The 22,964-nt window shown below is 41.6% G+C and overlaps 1 protein-coding gene across 1 annotated transcript in view; it reads left to right on the forward strand.

Annotated features, from left to right (window-relative positions):
* PRDM6 (PR/SET domain 6) overlaps positions 1-22,964 on the forward strand; it is a 99,672-nt gene that overhangs the window by 46,506 nt on the left and 30,202 nt on the right. The window contains exon 3 of the mRNA XM_012811477.1: positions 21,338-21,465. Coding sequence (XP_012666931.1) covers positions 21,338-21,465 — 128 coding nt within the window. The remainder of the gene's footprint in view (positions 1-21,337; positions 21,466-22,964) is intronic.

Genomic DNA, 22,964 nt, shown 5'->3' on the forward strand with positions numbered 1-22,964 from the left:
CACTTTTTATCTGTGTGCACACACAGGTAAACCCTATTGTACACAGCAGCTATATTTTTGAAATATACTTGGAATTTTTAAAATTTGAGTCATACTTTGGGACTCTGGGGAGGATAGATCTTTAAAGGAAGTTTTTGGTCAAGCAAAATTATTCCTTTATCTCTTTTCTAAATTTGCTTATTTTTTATTTTTATTTTTTAAATTTTAGATTAATATAGGGATAGAAGTATTGTTTTATATTGTTTACGTTTGTTAGGAAAAGTCTGAGTTGTATTTGAGTCCTTCACCCAGGAGGTGTGCCATATATTTGGACTTTTTTTTTTCTTTGAGACAGAGCCTCAAGCCATTGCCCTGGGTAGAGTGCCATAGCGCCACAGCCCACAGTAACCTCTAACTCCTGGGCTCAAGTGATTCTCCTGCCCTAGCCTCCCTAGCAGCTGGAACCATAGGCACCCACCACAACGCCTGGCCAGTTCTTGATTGTAGTTGTCATTGTTCGGCAGGCCTAGGCTGGATTCAAACCCACCAGCTCCAGTATATGTGGTTGGTGCCCCAGCCGTTTGAGCTACACCCGAGCTGGCTTTTTATTTTTTTTAGAAACACAGTTTCACTCTTTGCCCAGGCTAGAATGCTGTGGCCTCAGTCTAGCTTACAGCAACCTCAAACTTCTGGGTTCAAGCAGTCCTCCTAGCTGGGACTACAGGCACCTGCTACAATACCTGGTTAATTTTTTTTTCTATTTTAGGTAGAGATGGGATCTTAATCTTGCTCAGGCTGGACTCAAACTCCTGACTCCAAGTGATCCTCCTGCCTCGGCCTCCCAGGGTGCTAGGATTACAGGTGTGAGCCACCCTGCCTGGCTGAATTTGGATTTTTATATGCCACAGTTTTTTAAAGGAAAGCAGACGCAATCACAGAATGTTCAATATTTGAACATTGTAGATGACTGTTTTGTTTCAGTTGTTTGTCCTGGTTGCTGTTTGTTTTTGAAGGAGTGGAAAGAAGCTATTGGAAGCGTCACTTGTCTACTGATGAGAAGCAGCGTGGCCCTTCCTAGCCCTTGTGAATCTCTGTGCTTCCCCTACCCTACATTTAACATGTTCTAGGTCATTTTTAAATGAATGAAATGCTATTATTAAACTCACAGTTCTTTGACAAATAAGAAAGAAGAAAAGTTTATCATCCCCCAAACTAGTGGGTTTTTTTTTTTTTTCCAGTTTTTGGCCGGGGCCAGGTTTGAACCCACCACCTCTGGTATATGGGGCCAGTGCCGTACTCACTGAGCCACAGGCATCACCCCAAACTAGTGGTTTAACCAGGCTGAAATGAGCTTTAAAGTATAATATAGAATCTCTTGGTGGATTTCCTATTAGGACTGTGTCCTTTGTGAGGTAGTCTGTGAACGGACCTCCCCACAGAAGCATTCAGAAGAGGCACAGGTACAATTTATGGAAGCTATCCAGGGAAAGTTATATTTGCATCCATTTTTTAACTTTGTGTGCATGAGCTCCAGAGAGACGAGGATATGGGTGGTGTGGTCATGGTGTTTTGGCAGTTCTTGAGGAGGTCTTTAGAGAGTCATTGCTGCAGGTGTATGCCGACCCACTTCCCGGGGATACACCCCTCACTCAGAGTGTGCAGGCCGGGCTGGCCTCTGGTGACTTTAGTTCTATACTATAGAATTAAATCTATAAATAAAACTAAATCTACTAGGATCTATAGTGTCCTTGCATCTAATATTTTGATTCCTTTGACTGATCCAACCAGTGCTTAAAATGTGGGGACTTGGGGACTTGGGGTTTATCACAGGTGCAGAGTTGAATAGAAAGAAGCCAGGGATGAGGTTGAACTAAGTAGGAGAGAGGAGCGCTGGCGGCTGGGCTGGGTGATGTGGGAGGCCTTCCTGGAAGGGGGAAGGAAGAGGGGCCGAGAGGATGCTACAGGGATGGTCTCCATTTGGTATAAATGCATTTGTCATTTGTTTGTGAAAAGATGCTGACATAATTGTGGCCTCTATTTCAAACAGCAATGAACCTTGCATTTGATTTTTTTTTTTTTAAAAAGGAATTGTGTAATTGGTAGTCCTAGTTTATATCAAACCATTCAAAAGACACTGTAAGCACCATTGCAAGCTCATAGTCTTCCTAAGTGATATCGTACTTATATCCTAATTACGGCAGCTTATGAAAAAGTGAGTTAAGTTCTAGGATATAATAACATCTTAAATCTGAAATTATCTGTGCTTGGCCAAATCAGCTTGCCTGTATTTTCTTTCATAAAACATTTGGTCTCAATTGTAGTTTTCTTTCTTCAAAAAACAAAAAAAAAAAGGTCAGAAAAAGTTCAAAATGACATGATGGAATATATATTTGTTTGGAATAATGATCTGGTTATTGCCATGGCAGATATATTAAATTTTTAGGGTTATGTGATATAGTTTTTATATTAATACCATCTTTGAAATTTATTTACATGATGTAACAGCTCTGATGGTTACATTACATCCTTGAAAGCAAAAATGTACAAACTAGCCAAGATTTATGCTGCTTCTCAGCAGGACAAAATTACTCCATTTCAAGGAAAAAAATGAGATTTGCTGGGTTTTAATTATATCATTTAGAATTTGACATGTATTTCATTTACGGCCAAGAAATGCAAAGATGGCTTCTAGAAAAAAAAAATTGTTACCTGATAAAAAATCGGAACATATCTCAGTAAGGCTATCTATTATTGCTTCATGCTGAAATTATAACAGAGCAAAAGTCTGAGAAATAAGACAGAATCTGTGTATTTAACCTTCCCTCCGGTGCATGGAACTGTTACAGGTATTTACTCTTTCTGAGACTTAGGTTTGTAAATTGCTTCCTGATAAAGTAGATGCAAATTGTTGATAATTGTAGGTGTTATTGTTTCTAAAATTGTTCATTGTCCTGTTCTTTCATCAGACACGTCCCCCTTTTAAAATGAACCTCAGATTCTAAGTTAAATTTTTTTTTTTTAAAAGAAGTCAGTTACTTTTAAGAGTCAATCCTGGTAGCTGTTACAAGGGTGATTTAGAAACTAAACAGAAAAGCATAAACCACGTGGAGTTTATCGTGATTATGCTTTTTTGGTTTGTAAGCCTGGTTTTGAGTAATTATATCTCAAGCTGATAATGGTTCTATAGGATGAATATAGGAAACTCTGATTGAGGATATAGGAGTAAAACTATTTTTCCTCTCTATGATTTAAATTTGAAATAGGGTGTGATCCACTGAGATAAATTTGAGATGATTTAAAACATGCCTTAATTAATATTTTAAATATTATTTAATGCTTTTGCCCTTTATATTTTTAATACATTATGCAATTAAAACAATTGTATTGAAGTGTTTCAGAATTTTCTGTGGCTAGTGAAAGGTACTTTTAGTCTACAATCATGGGGGCTACTGAATTTGAGAAAAAGTAATTTTTATTTTCCTAGGAATTCCCTTTTGTAGGTGGCTATAGGGAGCTGTTCTCAGTTCTTCATAAGCTGTTTCCCTTAAGCCTAGCACAGCCTGCAGCATTGTTGTTATTCTGTTTTTGTACAGGGTAAAATGAGCTCAGAGAGACCAAGTAACTTGTCTAAAATCACAGAGCTGAGGGTTGATTTCTGCTGTGCTCAATTTCACTTAATACAGTATGTTCGAGGGTCCAAAGTTCTATGACCTTTTTTGTGTGCTTAGTTTTACTTAGTTTTTCAGAAATATTGAAGTAGATGGAAATTTGTTTTGGAAAGGAAGACCTAAACCACCCAGTAGAAAGCAATGACAATGGTGCTGTTTATTGAGCACTTACTATGTGTCGGGAGCTTGTGTGGATGGAGTCTCTCATCTCCTGCTCACAGAACACTTGAAGTTGATATTAGGCGCTTCCTCTTGTAAATGAGTGAAGTGTTTTGCTGACTCTAAGATTCAGGCCCAGTCTGTCTGATTCACGCCACTGCCACACCTCCTTTTCATTTACATATAAAGGTATAGATTATACATTTGTATAATTAAATTCACTTTCACTTGTGTGGAATTTTAAAGAAATTATTTAATATTTTAACAGTTTATTCTTGAGCTAGTTAGACTGTACAGCTTGCAAGGTGTAATTTATGATTTAATCTGCATAGGCCTAATAAAAGATTATGTGACTTATGGTTGTGTTATCCCCCTCCCCCTTCTTGACTATTGAAGTGTATTTTTTTTATATACTTGAAGTGGTTACATTATGGCTTTTATCCTTCTAGGTTCTAGCAGCCAAGTACTGATATTTAAGACACATTGATAAAGTCATCAATTCATGGGGTTGTAAAAGTTGACTGGAAGAATCCAAAGATCTCTATTAATAATTTTATGCTTGTGCTTCACACTGGAGGACATGAAGAGTCGGGTTACATGACTTACTAGGTCACAAAGTTAGTTCTGCCAGAGTCAGAATTCGAATCCAGGATTCCGAGTTTGTAGCTCAACTACCAACTAATTAACTAGAAGTTATGAGGGTATGCGAGCTAGCAGAAAATAAACAATGTCTTAATTTATAAAAACTTTACAGCTCACATAGCAAATGATTCCATTGGGTGGACTAATGTAATGTGATTTTATGTTTTCTTTCTAGTAGGAAAAATGGTGGCATCAGAGGACTTGACCAAGGCTGAAAGAGAGTGCTTGGGTGTATTAATAACCATTGACTCAGGAAAACCAGCAGTAAGCGCTGCTAAATGTCCACACAGCTGACACATTGAGCCACCCGGTGTAATCAGGCCCATTCATGTGGTTTCTAACCTGAAAGTATCTGTCTCGTGAAATAAACCAACCAGAGGATTCTGTGCTGGTTTGCTTTTTTAGTGATTCTTAAAATGTGGTCAGAGATTTAGGTAAAACCAATACATCAAAACACAATTGCGATTAAATACAAAATGAAAGCACTGTCAAAGGAAATGTAGGAAAGGGAGGGTCTGCAGCTCAGAAAGGGAGGAAATGAGAGTGAGATCACGTTTTTCAGAGACCAAAGCAACCTGTCAGCCTTTGAAGGGCGCCTTCTCCAAAGTCCATAAAACACACGGAGGACTCTAACTCATCCCCAGATGTTCTCATTTCCCTCTCTCCTTTCAGTGCTCCTTTTATCTGAGCGTGTGGGACTTGGCAGTCATTTTTTAATGTGTGTGTGTGTACACACACCCTTTGAGACTCTAATAAAAACTGTGAACCTTCTTCCGAGAAGATTACTCATATGCACATTTACCGTTTTGTTGCAGTGTCAAGGTGTTAGAACCTCTCTGTGGACCCCAGAGTAAGAGAGTCTATTTCGTTCTTTCCTTTCAGCCCACAGATGCTTCCTGTGGAAAGAAGGGAATCCTAAGTTTTATCTAAAAACTAGGACACCTACAGGGCGTGACAATGTAGTAATTAGGTGGCTGCTTTGCTTTACGGGTTGACGTTAGTCGTAACTTCTGCTAACTCAAGCATTGGCAAACCCTGAGTCCCAGACACCCAGGTTTACTGTCTCTCTTGGGTGGATTTTCAGGGAGTCACACCTTGTTGTAGACCCGAACGCCTGTTCAGAAACACAGAGATCTCTCTCTGTGAGAAACTGTGGTGTCCCAGTGCCAACGGTGTGCTCTGCTCGCCAGGCCTCTGGTCTGACCATGAAAAGGAGCCTTTTTAACAAGCCCTGTTCAGGGCTGTTTAGAGACCTGGGCCACTTCCATTTTTTTGAGGCTCTTAATATATTGAAAAATGAGAAAATGCCAAAAGAGGGTTACAAAAACAGTGGTGTACTTTAAATGTTTACCTTTAACAACTTAATGCTTTTAATACCAGAAACATAGACTTGTACTATTCATAAGTTAATTACAGGATTTATAAAATGTTAATTTGTGGTTTGCTACAGGGAGTGTGGTCCAGTCCTGAGACCCAAGAGTTGGAGTTGTGTGAAGAAGGCCCCTCCTTTCAATCCTGTCAGGCTGTTTCTGTGATTGTATGTGTGACCTCATTGGGAGATGACTTCAAAGGCCTAAATTTGAGGCTCTTTGTGAAAGTGGGGCTGAATGGCCCCACTGGTCCCCTAGAGAGGACATGCAGACAGCTTTTCTGAGAAGGAGCTGGCATTGTTCCTGTCACCAGAATCCCTTCCCCTCTCCTTGGAGCTGCTGCCCTCACTGGGGAGCCTGGGCTCCTGTCCTGGGACTGTGGCAGCTCTGTCAGCGGCCGTCCCCTGGATCTCTGTCTGTGAGACAGGGAGAGTCAGGATGGTCATTTGTCCTCCTGGATGACTGATATCCTCAGCCCTTACTATGTTATTTCAAATTCCTTTAAAAGGTCATTGCCCCCTTTCAAGCTTCACTCAAAGATAAAGCTCAAATGCACATATTCTTTGTAGGAATAGCTCCTTGGCCCACCTTCACTCCCAGGTATGAATCACGGGACCGGTACTTTATGAGAGCCCTGAGCCTGGAAGGGAGGCCCCAAAGCATGGGGAAGATGACAGAGGGTTGAGAAAGAGCCACATACAGGGAAGGCTGGGGCGGCAACGAGAATCTTCGGCGTGAGACTGTGTGGGGGCTTGAGATGGGAAGAGAGACTAGCATTCAGAGAGAGGCAGGTCCGTGGCAGGCTCTGGGCAGCCATTGGCCTGTCCATCGACTGAAGTCTTAGGCAGCTGCTTCGTTGAAGCCTCACCTCTGCAGATACTCTGGGCATTTTTCAAGGAAGTATTAATTTTAGTCAGTGAAGTAACTTTTAAAAATAACGTTGCATTCCATAACATTCTCCTGTTGTATATTCTACCCTGCCTGAGCTGTTTTGGCCCTCCCAGAGAGCAAAGAGATTTGGTCCAGCCCTTGTTTAGAGACCTAGAAGGCATCCTTTCCTTCTACCTGTATCCACCTGACTGTCCATCCACCCAGCTACCCATCTATCCAGCTATCCATCCATCCACCCATCCAAGCAACCAACCAATTGAGTAACTGGCTTTGGCTCTCTCTTCTTAGTGCTGATGTCCTTTCTAAGAAATCATTATGGATTACCCTTTTCATACCAGGAGCCTGAATCTAGACAATAAATGTCCAAAGATTATATGGGAAAATCGATGGAGTTTGGTGCCAAAATAAATATCTAATGATTTTGTTTTGTGTGTCTCGGATTACACTGTAAATTACTTGACGTTAGGGACCGAGGTCTAATCTTTTATCATTGTTCTACACTAGGCATGGGCTGGCACATAGTAGGTGCTTACTAAAGGTTGTTGAAAGAATACTGTCTGGGAGGTCAAAAGTGTAAATTGGAGACTCACCATGACTATCATCATTTTCTATCTTTGGTGCCTCGTTTGGCTTGATGCCAAGGAGACCTATGGCAAGCAAAGGTGGTTAATCCAGGCCCCTTGAGAATCTCAGACTTTTTTTCAAGTGCCCTGAATCTGAGGGGTGGCTTCATCTCTGCCCCTGGGCTGTGATGCAGGGCAGGACGGAGGACACCAAGAATTGAGTGCAAGTCCCGACTTGACATAAGAAATGTCTTCAGAATTATTTAAGATCTGCAAATACGTTGTCTTTCCTCAACAGATGGCCACTTTCCCCTTAATAAAACATGCCTGAAAATCGCACTTTATTGGCGTGGTTAAGAAAAGAATGTCATAGACTTAGAAAAACATAATAATTTTAAGAGTGACACATTTCAGCAAAGAAATAAAGTTGTAGACTGCTCTGAATAGAAGAGAAACCATAGGAAACCATTACTTCATTGGGACAAACATTCTGTGTCTTCAGAGAGTTCTTACTAAAAGCAGCGGGTGAGATCTAGGGCACGGTGTGCGTGTCAACATACAACGTGGACGTAGTCTCTCCGGGTTTTAAAGGACGTTCCCTTTACAAACCTTTCCCACTTAGTACACTGTATTTAATAGGATTGTTATCTAAAAAGAGCAGTTTGCACCTAGGCTCTGGTTTAAGCTCCTTCTTGGAAATCATATTTTTCAGTAACTACTAAGGTGTAAAAACAGTAACAGTTTTCACCAAGGTCTCTTCACTATTGCACCCACTTGAGTATATAAACCAAACCTTTCCCCTACGTTGACGAGTTAAATAGTGTTACATGTGTTGTATGAGCCATATGGAGATTTTAAGTGTGCATCCCAGTGTGTGCGTTAACTTTGATGTGTTATTTTATGGTTCTCAAGGTTGGTGTACCATTACAGGTGACATACAAATCCCATCAGTTCACATTGCTATAGGATTATTTTAAGAAAATAATGGTGCCCTTTCTTCTTCAGTAGAAAAGTAGGATTTTGTTTTTCCAAGGGGCAGGGGATACAAATTAAAATTTCACCATGATTTATTTTCCAAAACTTTCTCACAGATAGAATGGTTTTTGTTTGTTTGTTTCATACCTTTCACTGATTCGAGGAAGAGTGGTGATGGGTGAGCACATTTGCTAGACCTAGTCTGAGATCCCTTGCAAGGTAGCATTCTCTGATGCTGAGGGCTGAGATCTAGTTCACTGATTCCCCCCCATTTCAGCAAAAAAGAAAACGAAAGAAGACCAAGAAAGGCCAGGATGGGAGGGAAGCCGAAAACAGTGGTACTTTACTCCTTCCATCACGGTATATGGAGGAAAACGTGGTAATGATGAAAGCTGCCTTTTGTTACGATGCACACAATTCATGGCAGCAATCTTTAGAAGCCCCCAATGGCATTTAATAAATATAAGAAGATACAGGGGTTTTTTGATTATTTAGACTTAAATGTTTACTCAAGCTTTCTTAAGCATTTTTCTTCATGTACACAGAGTTCTCTCTGCAGAAAGAAAGATGGAATGAATGTCCATTTTTTAATGTGGACTCTGTACATATGAACCAAGTTTTCACAGGAACCAAATTCATTTCATTCGTAATTATATGTAATAGAAGCCAGGATTTCTTGTGGATCGCTGTAATTTAAACTGGATTTTTAAAAGGGTCAAAGAACTTTACAGTTTGTAAAATACATTAACGCTGACACAAAGACAGAAGTTTTCTGCATGCAAATATTTCCACGGTTGTTCTTAGCAATGGAGGATTACCATTTTTTTCCCTTTTAGTGTTGATGTTGTGTGGACACTGGAGACAGTTGTGCACTGTGGGTATTATTGCTGCAGCAGAGGAGAGGGAAAAAGATAGGTTTGCAGTAGAGTCTGTGGATGGCACCGAGCCAGTGCCCTGAAAAATGGCAAACATGTCACAGCTAACAGCTGGATGCAGAAATATTGCTCTTTAATTTGGATGGATAAAATTTTTTTCACAGCAGGGTACTCTCAAAAGAGTACAACATCAAAGAGGGCGGGTCTCACATCCGAGCCAGTCAGACATCAGCTGGCTCCAGGATGGAGCAAAATGAATGAACTGTCAGGACTTTTCCAGCACATAGGCCTTTGCCAAGTGGAAAGCGAAAGGTTCAGTGGCTCGTTCAGACCCCAGACAAAATCCTGATAATGGAAGCCTAATTCCCCAAAGTCTTCCTCTGATCCACAGACAGAGGATGGCTGAAGAAGACTCCAGATTGATGGATGGCAGGCTTTGTATCAAGGGCCACTGCTGTCCCTCAGAGATAAGTGCGATTCGCCGAATATTCAGCAGTTCTCAGGAGCTCCTGAATCGTGTCGTGATCCTCAGAGTCGCCGCTCTTCTCTGCCAGCCTGACACTTAGCAGCAGCTGACCCACAGTGTCACCAAAATGCCCCCTTCCCTTTCTTCACACGGGCGGCTCTCTGATGAAGGCTTTGCAAACACCACCACGGGTGTTTTACAGTTTATTGGCACTTTTCAACTGTTTTTCTGATTACCATATTTCAGTCTTGACTTATATGTTAGTATTATCTGCAGACTCAACATAAACCTCTAATGATTTTCTAATATTTCTGGAACTTGATGAATGTGAATTGACTAAGTACAGTATATAGCTTTCTATCAGCATTACTGAAAATACAGCAACGGTGTATATAACCATTACTCATTTATTTTATGGGGAATTTATAACTTGACCTTTGAAGCCTCCTTTTGGAATCTTTACATTCCAGACATTCCAAAATATTCTAAACCAGAGTGAGAAGAAAGGATTTTCTTACTAGAAACAAAAACAAAATAAGTTAATTCTAAGGAAGGGAGGGGAATTGCCAAAATACAAAAGACTTTATATAGCATTTTATATTTGAGAAAAAAATTGAAAAACTGAACACAAATAATAGGGACACACTAGCCATTATTCTTTTGAACAAAAAAGCTTTTATTATAAAATGTGCATATATATCCACAGTCTAATGCCTTTACTGGTTTTATTTTGAGACAGAATCTTATTTCAGCTAGAGTGCACAGCTTCTGGGCTTAAGTGATCCTCCTGCCTCAGCCTCCGAGGGAGCTAAGACTATAGAAACTAACATTTTTCTAGTTTTTGTAGAGGCAGGGATTTTTTTGGAGGGGGCATTGCTTTTGCTCAGGCTTGTCTCAAATTCCTGAGTCTAAGCAATCCTGCCTCAGTCTCCCAGGGTGCAAGGATTATGGGAGTGAGCCACTGTGCGGGGCCACATCACCTATTTTCTGATAGTCATGGTCCTCACGGCCCAGTGCCAGTGGAATTCTTTACCTGAAATTGGGGATTTGTGCCTTTGTCTGTTGCATGGTTGGTGGTTGTGTAAATTGTACTAACAGATTAAGTAATTCTTACTAGATTGACATTTGTTCTGAAAATAGGAATTATTTGATAAATGGCATTATCAGTCATTATGACCATTTTTATGACGTTCGTTTGGAAAATTTCAGATGCTTTTGAAGAAAAAGCACTATGTTGTCCCTGATAGGGTAAATGGAATATGGTGAAAAAAGCAATAATGTGGTTGGTGAGGATTCAGGAGGATTTTGCATTTACCAAATGTGTGACGGTAACTGTGGGAAAGTCATTTCACCTTTTCAACTATGGTTTCTTATCTGCAAGACAGTGACTTCCCAGGCTCCGGCACAGGCAGCTATGAGAATCACATAAGCCCGTGGAAGTATGTTATAGACTCAGACTCCACGCCCGTGCGTCCGGCTTGCTCGCTCATGGCTGTTCTTTCTTTGAGTTCAGGTGGAGGCTGATGCTTTCACTCATTTTGGAAGTTTTGCTTGTGGTCTCTCTCCTCACAGCTCGATTTAGCTTGATTTGAAAGTTGAATTGAAACAAAGAGGTCAGGATACCATACTGGTGTGGTTCTTGCCATCCTCCTCTCTAGACTGGGGAGCAATGCCAGATCTCTGTGGATCTGAGGCTCCGAGCTGAAACCCACAATGTCCCCTGCCCCTCATCCTGAGTGTGCTGAGTGTTCACATAGAAATGAGCCACTGTACATGGTGCTTCCTGAGGCCAAGAGTGTCAGTGGCTTCAGAGGTCAAGCAATCCTGTTAGTGATATTCAGTGAGGGGGCTGTGGGGGCCCTGAAGCCACAACAAATTAAAACAGTTGTATAAATACCTGTCAGTTTCTAGCATGTTCCAGAAATGTTCCTAAAGGCATGGTGGGTATCTGTGTCTTCTGGATGACAAGGGATACTTCACTAAACTATAAACTGATGAAATTTAGGAAATGGAAATTATAGGAGATTCCTTACTGTTTTAAGGACAGTATTTACATTTATACAGTTTTTTTGTTTGTTACATTTTGTTTTGTTTTTAAAAAGACTTGTGGTCTAGGTGAAGGGCAAACTTCTAACTCTACCTTAAAATATACAAAAGCTAACTATGTAACCAAACGTGCATACCCCCATAATATTCTGAAATTTTTAAAAAAGAGACATAAAGAAATAGACCACAGCTGTTTTACTACTGTACCCCTTGATGGCCTTCCAAATCTGTTTCTTTCTTTCCTCTCCTTCGTACTCTTTTAACAAAAGTTGATTCCTAGCAGCCCTGTGTAAGTCGTGTATAGGTAAAATGCTAAAAGTGATTAAATGCATTTGTGCTCTCCGTGAGCTTACGGTCTAGGAACCTCAGCCATGATTCATTGCCTACGCCGTAAACATTACATTGTGGCCAGTGTCCACAAGCAGGTTGCTAGATTGGCTGGGCTGACGTTTTTCATCTATTTAGGATAGTTACTGTTCTTTGAGCTCCTACCTGGTGCCCAGCATCATTTTAAGTCCTTTACACACACTTGCTCACTTGATTCTCAAATCAGCCCCTTGAAGTAGGGACTATCATTTTTTTTTTTTTTTAAGAAGGTATCAGCTTCCTCAAGAGCAGTGGTTCTCAACCTTCCTAATGCCACGACCCTTTGATACAGTTCCTGTGGTCACAACCCACAGGTTGAGAACCGCTGCTCAAGAGGTTAAATATTGGCCCAAAGTCACATTGCCGCTCACCACTTGTAACTCACACATGAGTTGAGTTGAAGAAAAATTGACACCTACATGCGTGCTCTGACTCTCCGCCCCCACCCCTGTGGTTGCCTATAATTGTAGTGGCATATATTACACTGTGTTTTCACTGACAATACTTAAGATGGTCTTCTCTCCCGACTACACTCATCACACTTCCTTTTTTTAAAAGCACAGTGTCTTACTCTGTAGTCAGAGTGACTACAGTTCCTTGTAGTCTTGAACTTTAGGGCTCAATGGTCCTCCTGCCTTAGCCTCCAGAGTAGCTGGGACTACAGATACGCACCACCATACCAGCTAACTTTTTTTTTTTTTTTGGTAGAGATGGGGGTCTTACTCTGTTGCCCATGCTGGTCTCAAACACCTACCTCCTGCCTTAGCCTCCAGAGTAGCTGGGACTCAAGATGTGCACCACCTGTGCCCAGCCAACATTTCAGTTTTTGTAGAGATGGGATCTCACTGTGTTGCCCACGCTGGTCTCAAACTCCTGACTTCAAGCAGTCCTCTTGCCTTGGCCTCCCCAAATGCTGGGATTACAGATGTATACCACTATGACTGGCAAGAATGGTTCTTGAGTAAGTGGTTGTAGAGCTCTCTGTGGACTACAAAATGTCCTGCCTCGACCTCCTGTCACACAGAGGAATCTCATCTGGGCACACAGTGGGCTTTTCAGTTGAGTTGCTCAAACTGCTGATACACTTGATTGTTGAAACCCCAATTTTCTAAACAGATGGGGCTGCATAAAGGCAGTGTGTGGAGAATAGGTACAGGAGAGCAGAGCAACCGTCTCTTTATCTGTTCTTCCCTGTATCCTCTGTGAGCTGGGCAGGGATTTAAAATAGTTCTGACTTCACAGATCTAAACTGGAAAACTCCAGTGACTCTTCTGGGTCTTTTCTGAAATAGTTATTACATTTTTAATCATCACATGAAATTCACCTTTGATTTCATAGAATTGAAAGAGGTTGGCTTCAAGGAGGCTGTCATTTTTTTCCCTTTAAACCTGGTTGTTGGTACTTAGAATCAAGGTTTATTTGCATTTAATGGTGATTTCTTCTCAAGATTTGAGTAAAATCCGAGATCTTGAAGAAGTTTTCGAATGACTTGTGAGGATTCATTTCAATTCCTCCCCTGTTCTGGACCCTGTGTTAGATGTCTGGGCATAAAACATGCTCCCTCACCTCAGCGGCTTGGCAAAATCTGCAGGAGGCTGGCATTTCAACACACAAGCAAACACCTGCCGGTGTCTGGAGCCTGGGCACTGGGGTGTGCCAGGACTGGGAGCATCGGAGAGGGAGTCTGAAAGATCTCCCCGCTCCCTGAGAATTGGCTAATGCTTTTTACACGAAACCTCTGGATCTTCCTTCCTCCTCCCCCAAGCCAAAATTGAGGGACCCATGTTCTGGGAGGAACAGATTCCTGGTTAAGTTGTAATTGAAGTTCCTTTTGTTTCAGGTGATTGAGCCTCTTCAGGGTATTCACAGGATTAAACGGAGGGGGGGGGGGTTGGCCTCAGTGTGCTCCCCCTGGGGAGGTAGAGATGTGGGGAGTATGTGCGAAGGCCCAATTCCTTCATGGACTAGTAGTCTTACTTTGTTTAAGTCACTAACTTTTGGAGACCCCATTTCCTTATGTGTAAATAACCTGGTTGAAACAGATGGTCTCTGGGGTCCCTTCCAAATAGGGTTTTCCAGGGCTCTAAATTTAGCCACAGCACTCCATGTTCTAGTAGAATTAATTGGTGACTTAACTATCGGTGGAGGCCTTATCTCCTGCTCTGCCTGTGGTTTTCTGCACAGGGTCCCCCAGTTCACAGCGAGACCCCTGATAGGTCCTAGGAACTGTCTCAAACAGAGTACCAGCAGGTGAGTTGTGCTAGTGGGATGCTTCCACGAACCCTTCATTCTTTAACCAGGGCAACTTCCATCTGTTTATTTTTATTTTTATTTTTTTTTTAGCAGAATTACATTTTAGACTTTGAATTAAAAGGTATCTTGTGTTAAAAAACATCTTTGAAAACCTGTGATGGTACAAATGAAAAAAGAAATCTACACTTTTCTTCACTGGAGAAATACAGGACTGAAAGAACTTGGATCTCGGGTCAGATGGTTCCTTGGAAGTTCAGGAGTGAGGAATGTTTGAATAGTTGTCTTTGAAAGTGTCCCCAGCTAGACTGATTGTCAGTGGCAGCAGTGATTCCTTTGCACCTGGGCTTACAGATCTAAAGTCTTTCTTTCTTTCTTTCTTTCTTTCTTTTTTTCAAGACAGAGTCTCACTCTGTCAGCCTGGGTAGAGTGCCGTGGTATCACAGCCCACAGCAAATTCAAACTCTTGGGCTCAAGTGATTGTCTTATCTCAGGCTCCCATGTAGCTGGGACTATAGGTGCCCACCACCACGCCTAGCTAACTTTCCTATTTTTAGTAGGGACAGGATCTTGCTCTTGCTCAGGCTGGTCTTGAACTCTTGATTTCAAGCACTCCACCTGCCTTGGCCTCCCAGAGTGCTAGGGTGAGTATCAGTAATTCCTTTTTAGCTGGGCTTGCACATGTTAAAGTTTTAATGAAGCCAAGCAAGTAAATACCTCAGTGAAGTAAAGAGCATGTTAGACAATAGGGAGTGGTGGGGACTGGAGAGCAAGACAAGCACATGCCTGTCTAAAGGAGGCCACCTTTTCTCAGCTTCAGTGGATTAGCACCAGAGATCTTGTACCCATTTTTTGATTTTTCAGGAGAAGTTAGAAATCTAAATTAGATAAAATTTTAAAAAGCTAGAACATTGTGGAGGAAAAACAAAGTTGTTCTATTGCCTGAATTGAGCCTGAGATCCACTATTTTACGGATCTTGCTTTGGAGAAACCCTTTGCTCAGGGCTGCTGATACACACAAACTCCTATCAGCCAGAAGGCGGTTTTCTTGCTATTGTGTTAAAATGAGCTTAAATCAGTCACTGGCTTACCTTGTTTCTGTGATTGCTATTACTGTTAGGGTTGACTGGCAGCCTTCATAAATGGCAAAGCTGGGAACAACCTCCAGTTATCAGAACACACAACACTATTTTACTCCTGCTGTTCTCATTTAAAGTAGGTTTTTGAAAGGGAAATTAGAATGTGGGAAAGAGGGGTCCTTCCCGAATCCAGGATCATAATAAAACTCCTTTTGTCTGGTGGTTTTCAGTTAATACCTTGCATGGTTTATCATTAATGAATGAGAATTTGGGTGATACCATTCTACCGTATGTGTGGTGTCCCAATAAATAGAATTGGCTTGAAAACTATTAAAATCTTCTTAAGAAGGTAAGAAGAACTTACGTATCTTCTTATAGTATATATACGTTGTACACATTGTATATATACGTTATCAACTTTATTTATAATTTGCTTAGCACACCCCCTTGCTTATCGTTTTACTTCCATTGATAAAAGAGAAAGTACAGACCAAAATCAATGGTTTGAAAATAGCAGCAACTGGTTCAGTGCCTGTAGCACAGTGGTTACAGCGCTGGCCACATGCACAGAGGCTGGTGGGTTCAAACCCAGCCCTGGCCAGCTAAACAACAACAACTGCAACAAACAAAAGCTGGGTATTGTGGTAGGCGCCTGTAGTCCCAGCTACTTGGGAAACTGAGGCAAGAGAACTGCTTAAGCCCAAGAGTTGGAGGTTGCTGTGACACCACGGCACTCTACCCAAGGTGACACAGTGAGGGACTATCTCAAAAAAAAAAGAAAAAGAAAAAGAAAATAGCAGCAACAAACTCAGAAAAGAAGTCCAAGGCTGCTAATGTAGTAGTGCCTGTTTGCACATATTTTCCCAGGGGAACAACACAGATATGTTTTTTAACCTTGTGTGACACAGTCAACGTCTCTGTTTTAACAATATATGCAAAAACTGCATTACGAGCACAACAAAAAAGAAATAAAGAGAAAGAGGTGCTCTCTTTTCATTTATTTTTCTTCGATTTTGTTTTTGAAAAAAAATTAGAAAAGCACAAAGTACAATGTACATATACAGACCTCACATACAGGCCACAGAAAACGTGAGTAAGTGTTAACACTTCACTATATTTGTGTGAGGATTTTGTTTTAAAGAATTGAAGAGTTTCAGATAAAGTTCCTTTGTTTTTTTCCATTCCCTTGTTTTAAAAGATTACTACTCTGAAGAAGTTCTCAGGAATCTTTCTAGTGTATCTTTCCAAAATTTTGCTAAATATATCCATATATATATATGATTACCATATATACTACTATAAAATATACTATCTGAGTGTTATTTTATATATTTTGAAATTTTAACAAATGGCATCATAATTAACAATCTGCAACTGGAGTTTCTCAAATTGTTGATATTTATATCAAGATATATTATAAATAGGTCTAGCTCATTAATTGTGTATGACCCTATTTTATTGACTAGATAAACCAGGGGTCCTTAAACTTTTTAAACAGGGGGCCAGTTCACTGTCCCTCAGACAGTTGAAGGGCCAGACTGCGGCCCCCGGGATGAGTCAGCTGCTAAGCAGGACAGGCGGCTGCGGCAAAAACACCCTGCGAGCTGGATAAATGTCCTAGGGGAGCTGCATGTGGCCTGCAGGCAGTAGTTTGAGGATGCCTGATACTCTTCTGATAATGAACATTGCCTAGATCTAATTGTTTGCTATTGTAAGCAGTGCTGCTGTGAGCAGCCTTGAACTTGTCTCTTTAAGCATATGAATCAGAGTTTCTTTGGGGCAAGTTCCTAGGAATGAAATTGCTAGGCCGTAGTATCTATACATTATCAACTTTATTTAGATATTGCTGAAATGTTCTCTCACAGGGCTATGTGAATTTATACCTTTTTTCCAGCAATGCTGGTGCTAGCTTTCTGAAACAAATATGCCAAGTGTACTTTCTATAATTTTGAGAGGTTTTCATTGCAAAATTAAACCTTTTCTCCAAAGTTTCACTTGTTTGGCTTTCCAAGAAAGAATGAAGGAAATATTACAACTTTATCATTCATGTTATTCAGTAAATGAAGGGCACAAATTTCAGCAAAACTTTGTTATATTTTGTTCTTTCAGAATGAATCCTTTCCTTAATCTAAATTTAACTCTCCTGCCTTCGTTCTCACTAGTTAAATGGGTAAAATTTCTGACCTTTTCCACATTTTCATGGGCCCTGAGGGGGTTGTCTGAACACTTTGTGCATGATTTTGGATATTTTTCTGTTCGTTTCAAATCTTTTGAAAGGCAACCAAAGCAAAATAACTCTTGATGTTGGCGTAAGTTCATCTCCTTAAATTCCTTAAGTCTTTTGGACCTATCAGGTATCTAACTTAAAATTTCATTTTTGTGTCAGACAAATGTAGATCTTAATACAACCTCCAAGAACAACTTCCTGAACCTGATATTGCTGCTGTGAATCTAGACCAAAATCTACTGAAATATTCCCGACACTGTGCCCCCTCCCGCCATGGTTCCTTCTCTGAAGAGTGGCAGCCCCTGTCTGGCAGTTCAGTTACAAATAGAATTTTTTTTTTTTTGGAAACAGTCTCACTATGTTGCCCTCTGTAGAGTGCTGTGGGGTCACAGCTCACAGCAACCTCAAACTCTTGGGCTTAAGAGATTCTCTTGCCTCAGCCACCCAAATAGCTGGGACTATAGGTGCCTGCCACAATGCCTGGCTATTTTTTTGTTGCAGTTGTCATTGTTGTTTAGCAGGCCTGGGTTGGGTTCAAACCCACCAGCCTTGGTGTATGTGGCCAGTGCCGTAACCACTGAGCTAAAGGCACCAAGCCCAAATCGAAAAATTTTTTAACTGAACTCTTAAATGCTAACAAAGTTGAGCTAATGATGGAGAGTAACGATGGGGCCCCCATATTTATTTAGAACTTTTCTGAGAAGTTGTCTTTAGTTCCTGTTTAGCATTCACTTTTGGGAATCTGTTTTTGTTTTTGTTTTTAAATTTTATTCTCATCATACAAAAAGAATGAACAGAAACGAGCATCAGAGCCTTTGACCCACTGTTGCTCTTTGAAGAAACACTGAGTTTAAAAGTGTACTCTTAACAACACAGACCAGAAAGAGCGGAGAGTTGTCTAGAGCCAAATACAAAGGCACGGAGTTTCAGTCTCCCTAGACACCCTGGGTAGGAGGTGCTGGTCGTGTCAGTGCCTGGAGCCCCCTGGAGGAAACCCTGTATGCTATAAATATATGTTATTGTGACTTCACATTTATAACATGTATGAAGGTTTTATTTTTTGCTTTTTGGAGAACTTGGGTGAGATGACTACAACCCAGGTTTGTGTTTTGAAAGATCCCTCTGGCTATAGTTTAGAGAATGGGACGGAGAGGGGCTGGAGAGACTGCAGAGAAATCAGTTAAGAGGCTCTTGCTGTATTTCTGGTGAGAAAGAAAGCTCATCTGTGCTAAGCTGGTAACAGTGGAAAGGCTGAGATGGACGCGCTTGGGAAGTATTGAAGGAAGCAAATTCAACTGGATTTGGTGATGGCTGGGCTCTGGGGGCGGAGGGAAAGAGCAGTATCACAGTTGAAAGAGTTTCCTCCAATCTGGATACGGAGTTTTGGCCTTTAAGTAAGCGTGTGGAACTGATGTCACAGGTTCAAGTGAAATATTATAATATCAGTATTAGCTGAGACTAGGGAAGCCCAGCTCCTTGCTACGTTGTGTGATGTTTGGGAAAAGCCTGGAAAACAGCATTCTACTTTTCCTTGATGTGAGTAACAGTTTACATTAAGAAGGCAAGAAGTTGTAGGTTTCTCTGTAGTCCACAGAGCACCGACCGAGTTAAATACGTTATTGCTGACACAGAGAGCATAGAGTGAAACATTTTTTTATACTCGTTTTCAAGATGGACTGGTTCGTGGCTGGTAGTCACATGAACTAACAGTTAAGATATTCCCTCACGTAAATGTTAGAGCATTTTACTTGTAGTTGAGGATATGAGCTAGAAACACCAAGGGGCATCATCACATGTGATTCTCAAAAGGCTTCCTAGCAATTTTTACCAGCAACCCTGTGGAAGGCCTGTTTATGGGGGAAGGGTAGGGCCACGGGTCTGGCCAGCAACATTTTTTACTCCGTTAAAGATGAATAGGGGGATTAAGGACCGATGGCTTTATTACACTGTCAATAGTGGACTCAGAGTTGAGATTTGAAAATTTAACCAGCTTCTTAAAAAATAAAAACAAAACAAAAAACCCAACGAAAACAGAAATGACTGCTGTATAATCAACCCCAAATATATGTATCTTGTGTAATTAGATTGCCCATGTTGCAGATGAAGCACCACGTGAAATGTTTTCCATTATCCAAGGGCCAAGAAAAAGAGGTCATTAACCTTAAATATAATAAAATCAAAGAATTTTCATTCTTCTTGGGCTAAATTGATTATCAACTGTGATCAGTCTGGTGCATTTACCCAGTCACAACTTCTCACATGATTATTTTTCCTAGAGTAATGTTTATCTTTTATTTGTGGGGGTTAGTGGTGGGGTTGGGGATGGAGAGCAGTGAGTTCAAGAAAAGAAAAAGAAACCCCACATATCTCAGCTGTTTTAAAATGCCTGGTGATAGTAAAAAGGACCTGTCATCGCTAAGCCCTAGAATAGAAATATTGAGCAAAATTTATATGAATGACCCTACTAGTTTGGAAGCCTCAGTGTAACCAGTGAGGCTCTCTGCCTGAGACTTGTTCTCTGTCTTTTGGGGAAGGAAAAGCAGAGGGCTGAGTAGTGACAATTAGAGACATGATTTTTCAGGGTGCTCTGGAGAACCCCTCAGTAGCTATCAGAAGAAAGATCCCACTGTTGAGGTTATTTGAAAAGGTCCAGTGGGACGATGGTCTTTCTGAGAACTGTGCTCCTGAGGAACTCTTGGACCGCCCGTTGCTCTCTGGAGGCCCCCGTGTCTGGAGAATGACTTTCTAGAATTGCTGTGGACATGTAACCTTCTCATATCCTGCTCCTGTAGGGCCAAAGTGTCCTGGTTCTGAAAAAAAATGACAGACTGTCTCTGCCATCAGCACTAACTCTGTGCTCAGCCCGCCAGTGGTTTTGCATATGACGTTTTGTCCATGCTTATTGCATGGTTTGAAGTGCATTTCATTTTCTTTAATGTGATCATGAAATAAAATCTACTCCTGTTGATCTAAGCCAATGAGACCAATTTCAGTTAAGAAATTTAAAATCCAGGGTGGCACCTGTGGCTCAGAGGAGTGGCCCCATATGCCAAAGGTGGCAGGTTCAAACCCAGCCCCGGCTAAAAACTGCAAATAAATAAATAAATAAATAAATAAATTTAAAATCCATAAGATAGGAAACAGGTTTTTTTTCCTTTTCCTTTTTGAGGGTCTGTCTGGTTTGATGACTCCTCTCCTAATAGTTTCAGGTCCCGACAGCAGAAGAAGTCCTACATCTTCTGCGAGGTGAGCGTCCATTTATTTCATCTGAATCAGAGTCGGATTTACGGGTTCTTTACAGCTCCTTTCTGCTCCGACTGCCTCCCGCTAGGGGTCACCCGGCCGGCTGAAGGGACAGTTCTTGATTCCCATATGCCTTTGAGCGGCTGTGCCTCTGCGCCTCGGGCCTCTTCTTGGATGTTCCAAGCGTGTCAGCGTGGCCTCGTCTTTCGGCTTGCTTTGTTTATCCAGCAGCTCATTACTTAAGACCAGCCTGTCAAAATGGGTTAAATATTCTTTGGGAAATATGGTCACATCCTTGAGATACCGCACATATGTTTAATACAGGGAAGATTGGCTTGATAAGAGAAACAGGATTGACTTGCACCACCCCCAAATATTTTCCTGCTATTCCGGTTGAGTTTCCACAAGCACCAATAAGCGCTAGCAAACCAAAGGGCCGTAAATTGGTGGCGCTGACACGGAGAGACGCTGAGGGAAACAGGGAAAATGATTGCCGATGATTCGTTCTAACTACTTGACCTTCTGACCTCTTCTCCAGATATATGACCAGGATGGGACACTACAGCACTTTATTGATGGTGGGGAACCTAGTAAGTCGAGCTGGATGAGGTATATCCGATGTGCAAGGCACTGCGGAGAGCAGAATCTAACAGTAGTTCAGTACAGGTAAAGTATGTCTTGATTTACCACCTCTAGAGCTGAAGCCGTTTGGCTTGCGTACACAAATTCAGGCTTGCTGCTAGTGGTTGGAAAAAATCCTGCAGACCTCTGCAAGGACCGGCAGACTTTTTTTTTTTTTCTTTTGGTAGGTTCTGAAACCTCCTTAGTTGTTATGACAGTAATTTCGTGAGCTTTGAGGGTTAAAGGTGCTAGTGGACAACTTCTTTCACTCAGTCATATGTAAAGTTACTTCCACAGTGGTCTGAAAGGGTCCAGCAACCTCCCTGACTTGGGGTGCTATTCCCCAGCAGGTGTGTGCACACGGAGAAGCAGGAATTCTGAGATGTGGTCCCAGCCCCTTGCTTTCCATCTCCTTCAGGCCATCTCCCCGGAGAGAACAGTGTCCTTTGGACAAAGGCATGGGAAATCAAGAACTCTCTGCCTTCCCGAGGCCACCCTTCCAAAACCGTTCTGCTTAGCAGCCATGGCAGAGCCAGGGTAACTCTCCCGTTCTCCCTAAAGGTGCCGATTTTGGGCTTGGCCTTTTGATAATTTGGGGTATGTTTTAGGCGAGGAGGGGAATAGAAAGCCCCCCTCCCCATTTCCAAGATGTGTGGGCAAAGTCCAAAGTGTGACAAAAGCGAGGTGGAGCCATCCCCATTTCCTGTAGGGGGTCGTGTAGGGCAGCCTCTGGGGTGCCGAGGAGCGAGGTGGATGGTCCAGACGTTAAGCCACATCTCAGCGCACGGCACCTGCACTCAGCCATTTCCTCTTAGTGCTGAAGAAGGCTGGAATAGAAATGAGAGGGCAAAACCAAATCAAACAGGCAAAAAATCCTACCACTAAGCCTCCTTTTCTCAAAATCCCTCGAAAACATGTGCCATATAAATATATGACCTCAGTTATAAACAGCCGTGTTCCCTTTAGAATCAGAAGCAACTGTTTAGCTTTCTTAGGCACCACGGACACATCAAAGCCAGGGCCCTGTGCTCGGCCACTTGGAGTCCTGCCTATGGCTATTTATTTTCCTTTCCTTTTCTTTTTTTAATAAAAAAGAAAGAAAACGAAGATCCCCCACCACCACTTTTTTTTTCTTTTTAAACCATGTTCCCCTTCTAGGTTAAAGGCTGCACAAATTTGGCTTGTTCTCTGAAGGTCTCCAGTTCAAAAGAAACGTATTTGGGCCACCAGCGATTCAGGGCCTTGGTTTCAATTGCAGGTCTATTTTTAAATAAAATAGTACAAGACAGTATTTGGTTACACTGTTGTTTACAGACTTTACTCACCTTTATTAGAGCTGCACTTCTGTCACGAGGTTTTTAGTAAACTCTGAGCTAGAACATTAGTAAAGATTATACTTGGTCCATTCAGCATGAGATAGTTTGGCTGGTCTTTAACAAGTGCCCAGGGAACACTTGAGGCAAACTCTGAATTTGGGACAACAAGAAACCCCTCAGAGGGAGGTGGGCACCAGAAAGTCATTGCTTATCTGTCAATATTAAGTG

This window comes from Otolemur garnettii, unplaced genomic scaffold, assembly GCF_000181295.1.
Source record: "Otolemur garnettii isolate 467f Iridium unplaced genomic scaffold, OtoGar3 scaffold00160, whole genome shotgun sequence".
Taxonomy (NCBI): Eukaryota; Metazoa; Chordata; class Mammalia; order Primates; family Galagidae; genus Otolemur; species Otolemur garnettii.